This window comes from Coloeus monedula (genome assembly GCF_965178545.1).
Source record: "Coloeus monedula genome assembly, chromosome: 2".
In the NCBI taxonomy this organism is placed as follows: domain Eukaryota; kingdom Metazoa; phylum Chordata; class Aves; order Passeriformes; family Corvidae; genus Coloeus; species Coloeus monedula.
The window spans coordinates 45,390,280-45,395,562 of record NC_138782.1 but is presented as its reverse complement, the minus strand read 5'-3'; the positions used below and the strand labels follow the sequence as shown (position 1 = coordinate 45,395,562).

At 46.9% G+C, this 5,283-nt stretch overlaps 1 protein-coding gene across 1 annotated transcript; it reads right to left on the bottom strand.

Moving 5' to 3' along the window:
- Positions 1 to 700: 700 nt before the first annotated feature.
- FAM89A (family with sequence similarity 89 member A) lies at positions 701 to 5,011 on the bottom strand (the record flags this gene model as incomplete). Its single annotated transcript, XM_082303433.1, has 2 exons — positions 701 to 859; positions 4,757 to 5,011. The coding sequence occupies 2 exons, from the start codon at positions 5,009 to 5,011 to the stop codon at positions 701 to 703; spliced, it is 414 nt and encodes a 137-aa protein (XP_082159559.1).
- Between the last annotated feature and the right edge of the window lie 272 nt (positions 5,012 to 5,283).

Sequence of the window (5,283 nt, the reverse complement as noted above, 5' to 3'; positions counted from 1 at the left end):
CAGAGAAGAGTATAAAAGTTAATGCCAAGTGGCAGTACCAAGAAAGTGAATTAGATCAACAGAAAAAAAAAACCCTGCTGGTAACATTCACTATCACATGTACAGCTTGCAAGCTAGGAATAAATTAGCTTCAGGAGAAAAAAAAAAAATTAACTGTGTAAACAATTCACCCAGTACAAAACTGGACGCAGCCGGTAAGAGCAGAACTAGCTTAGTAGTGCTGAGGATGTGCGTGCATCCAGATGCCTGTTCAAAATGCATTTATCAATGCCACTGACTCCCCCAAAAATCACCTATAGCTATTTACACCACAGCGGAGGCTTCCCTCCCCCCTTATGAAGTTATTACAACTGAGGAAGTCGCTGCTGTCTTCTACGATTAAAATTCCAGTTATAAGCTACCAATGTTTGTAAGATGAAAACACCCACCTTGCAAATTAAATTGAAAACTCTTGTCAAGCATGTCTGAGGACTCTTCAAAAATTAAAGTACAGCACTTTGCTCAAGTGGTATTTGCATGAGTAACTTGTACTGACAGCCTGTTAAAATAAGAGAATTTAACGCAACTCGGGGTAGCTGGGTGTTCCTCCTCAGGAAGAGGGATCCATACAAATTCCAGTTGTTCTTGTTGAGGTGTGTTACAGGGCGAGAAGGACAAAAGAACTTCAGTTCAGTCAGCCTCAAGGGGAATCTTCCTGCTTCTAGAAGTATTCCTCCTCTTCATCAAAAAATCCGTTCTCCAGGGCGTACGAGCAGTCTGCGTTAGAGTCAGCTTGGCAGGCACCTTTGTATTCTTGAATGGATTCGTACAGGGAGTAGAGCTGACACAGCAATGACATATCCAGCTGCCGAAGGCCAACCTGAAGGGGGAACAATTCAATCATTACTGCAATTGCCTTTTTATGGCTGTATATCTTTTGTTGCTGAACAAGAGGTTTGAGCTTCTTTCCACCTTGAACGGTTATGAAATATGAAAGTAAAATTCATTTTCTAAGGTGGCAGATGCCCCATGGGATAAACTAGACAAAAGAACAAGGAACAATGTGATGCAATAGTGCAGAACAAATGCAAAGTGTTCTTCAAAATGTTGTATTACAACGCTGTGCTTAACTTTAATAAGCAGTTCACTCCTATCGGAACCACGGCAGATAAATTCATAAAGTCTATATTCCTCACTATGCAAGGGAGATATCTTTCCAGAAATACTGTGCGTCTTTCACACATCTTTCTCTCACAGCATCACAGGCGCTCTGTTTTTCTTTAAAATGGCCTGGAGTAGAAGTTTTAAATGGGACTCTGGTTTTTCCACTTCCCAGCTGAGTAGTTCTACTCTGATCTTCTTTTCTATATTGACGTACATAGGCATCTGACAAACCCAGGTAAGTCTAGCACAATACAGCATGCTACTTTCAGGGAGCAAAACTAAACAGAAGTGACACAAGCACATATGACATATCTTGCAAATCTTCAGACTATTTTCATGTGCCACTCAAGCATAGGCTTGATTATAATTAAGCACCTAATATTTTGGTCCTTAAGCTTCTCAAATATTAGTTCCAGAGCTAATTACAGATTTGGAGAACCATTAGAAAAAGGCTACCTTGTGGTCTGCATCTTTATGTCAGGTACAAAGCCAGTATGTTGCACAGCAAAGTGAAATAAAGCTATTCATTTAACTCAATTCAGCCTCCCTCTCTGGCAACGAAATAGAGAGTTCACTTGACATTGTCACCTATCCAAGTCAGATCAAATTAAAACCACTACCCAAATAGAGATTTTAGAGAAACAGCCATTTTGGCCTTATTTTTCAAGGAAGTGTTAAGCCGACAGGCTGTTCCTAGTGAGCCTCAGTTTCATCAAATAAAAGTTTTTGCCACAACCTCATGTCAAGAGGAAATAAATAAATAAATAAATAACGTTAGCAGCCTGTACTGCAACCTGAACACCAGGCTGTATTTTACTCAGAATGAGAACTCTTACCTCAAAAATCTCTCCTTATGCTTCTAAATTCTCAGGACAATACACTCAGCACACAAGAAAACCACAAGAAGCTAGCATGATGATCTACTTCGACATTGCTAAACTATCCTACCAGCAGCTCTTTCTGAAGGTGAGAAGAGGAGAAAAAAAAAAATCATACACCACAATGCCATTGAGAAAAAGAGGGTATGACATCTTCCAGGAACACCACAAATTCCTTGGTGTAATCATGAAGCCAAAACATGATGTCCTGCACAGGCTAAAGAAGATTTTAGGACAAGTGATGGGACACTGTGCTAGCTGCCAGGACATTACTGGTAAGTCTTTCCACCACCTCAGATCTATGCTACTTTTCTTACCCATCTTCCCTTATAACCTAGACAAACTGCTCACCTCAGGTACGAAAGGATGCTGTGAAGCTGGACCTAACACTATGACATACAAACATGAGACCCACCTGGCAGACCTGAATGAGAGCCAAATGTTTGAGGGACAAGACTGCAGTTCAGAACTGTTCAAAAAGCAATCAGGAGTGAGGTGAGCCAAAAAAAGTCAACCTGGAGACAGGTGACCTTTGTCTCCCAAGGAAGGCGGGACCATTTTCACCAGCAGCTCTCCTGTTTCAGTTCCATTAAGAATTTCAGCACTTTCTGTGAAGTTCAATTCTACTGACTGCCAAGCACAAACTTTTAAGGAAAAAATTGCTTTGCAGAATTAACATAACAGGTCTTAAAACCAAATAGTTATGTTTACTATCTTATTTTTCTATTGCTGCCACTAGTATCAAACTATCAAACAAGAAGCCTACTGTGAAAAGTGCAGCCTCTTCAAAACTTTCATGTATGATCCCTGAGGAAGGAAAAGCCTGAAGAAACGTCCAACCCTGATAGCATTAGCACAGTTTTTAATGCCAGCCAAGCTGCATTGACTCTTGATAAGGCAACCTATGGCACACAGTTCCATGCAATCAACTCTGTTCTTCACAATCATAGCTCTGAAATGACCTCTCCTTTCCTCCCTCCCTCTCCAAAGCATCCAAGTCCATCCCTTTCTCAGCTTTAAAAGCTTACATACACAGTACCTTGCTTGACCCTGCAGGGAAAGATGGTGCTGTGCATTTCTTCCTCACTCACTATAGAAAATTTAAAGCCAACCCATTACTCAATAAAAATTGTATCTTTGCTGCAAAAAGAGTGTTCAATATCAGTAATAAAGTGCTTTTATCTTCTTGATGAAAGGCAGCCTTTTAATACACAAGAGTCTCTCTAATTTGTACAGGCCACAAAAAAGTACATCTGGAACCAAGGAGCCCGTTGCTTGAAAGTCTTTGATGTGTTTAGAAGTATCTTTTTCTTCAGAAATACTTTATCAAATTATCATCAAGGATAGCAGAGTATTAAAGGAAAGTTTAAAAGGGAAGTCTAGTTATCAAATAACTTTGAGAAGTATCTCATTTGATTTCCCATTAGGAAAGAAATATATTAGACTTGTTTAATGAATTACCTTTGCTTTTTTGGAAAAGCTTAAGACTAAGACCATATGTCCTTGTTTCCCTTCACAGCATTGCAGAAGAAAGCCCTGGCAGTCGATAGACCCATCCTTCCTGAGCTTTAGTGCAAACTGGCAATTCTAATACACAGTTTTAAGAATTATCTCTAACTGTTGAAACACTGGTGGCAGACTAAGATTTCAGCACACTCCCATCCTTCTAAATCCACAGAAGGACCTTTCAAAAAAGCTTCTTATCCTCAAGCACCTTTTTAGCTTGAGAAAAACAGTCTTGAACCAGGCAGATTTTCAGCAATATCATATTTTATATGCTTCATAGAGTTTTTAGAGTTGGAGGAGACCTCTGGAGGTCATCCAGTCCAACCCTCCTGCCAAGGCAAGGTGGGGTCACCTCGAGCAGGTGACACCAGAACACTTCCAGGTCGGTTTGAATGTCTCTAGACAGGCAGACTCCACGATCTCCCTGGGCAGCCTGTTCCAGTGCTCTGCCACCCTCAACATAAAGAAGTTCTTCCTCATGTTGCGGTGGAACTGCTTGTGTTTTAGTTTATGGCCATTGCTCCTCGTCCTGTTGCTGGGCACCACCAAAAAGAGTCAGACACCATCCTCTTCACACCCACCTCTGAGATGTTTATATACATTAATGAGATTCCCTCTTCTCTAGACTAAACAGGCCCATCTCCCGTAGCCTCTCTTCATAAGAAAGATGCTCCAGCCCCCTAATTATCTTTGTGGCTCTCCGCTGGACCCTCTCCAGCAGCTCCTTGTCTTTCTTGTACTGATTCTTCAGAATCCTCAGCACGTAAGGCTTAGGCTATTATTAGTCATTACAGCTGCAGCTTGCACCAGCAAAGCACCAACACCCAATTAGTATTTAATCAAAAGGTGCGCCAGGTCGCCCGGAAGAATTTCGCTGTAATAACGCTGTGCTACAGGATCAAAACAGAGTCCTGTAGAAAACTACGCCTAATCACAGCCACTTGGGCTGCACGAATCATACCGACACTGGGGGTATTTTTTAACACCAGCCTTTCAGCTGGGTGCCGGGTTCCGGTGGGTGCCGCAGGGCGCGGTAAGCGGCTCCCCATCCGCACCCGGAGCAGTCCCGCCACCCCCCGCCCCGCTCCCGCCGCCGGTACCGGCAGCCAGGCCGGGTTACAGGGGCTGCACCGGCCCGGGGCGCCGGTCTGGCCCCGGGGAGGCGGCGGTGCCCCGCCGCCACTCGCCACGTCCGCCGCCCCCGCCGAGCCCCAGCCCGCCCCGCTCACCATCTCCTTGCGGAGCAGGGCCAGCGCCGCGTCCAGGTTGGGAGGCTTGGGCGGGCGCGGCGAGCCCCGGCCGCCGCCGCTCAGCTCGTCTTGGATGCGGGACTTCTGCGCGTAGAGCCGCTCCAGGTCCCGCCAGCGCCCGCCCTGGCCGCTGCCGCCGCCCGAGGATGAGGAGTTCAGCAACCCGCTCAGGCTCTTGGGCAGCGGCGGCAACCCCGCGCCGCCGCCGGGCCCCAGCAGCCCCGGCCCGCTCATGCTGCAGCCGCGGCCACCGACGGAAGGAGCCGCCTCGGCCCCGCCGCGGGAGGCGCCGCCCGGAGCCCGCCCCGCCTCCGGGCCGGGCGGGGGCGGGGGAGCCGCGCGGGGCCGGCGGAGGGAAGGGAGGGAGCGGAGCGGCGGAGGGGCCGCCCCGCAGGTGCCCCGAGTCACGGCCGGGGCCGCGCCGCGGCCGCTTTGTCTGAGCCGAGGCGAGTCCCTGCGGGCGCGGCCTCAGCCTGTGCCCCGCAGGAACATCCCTGCGGCAGCGC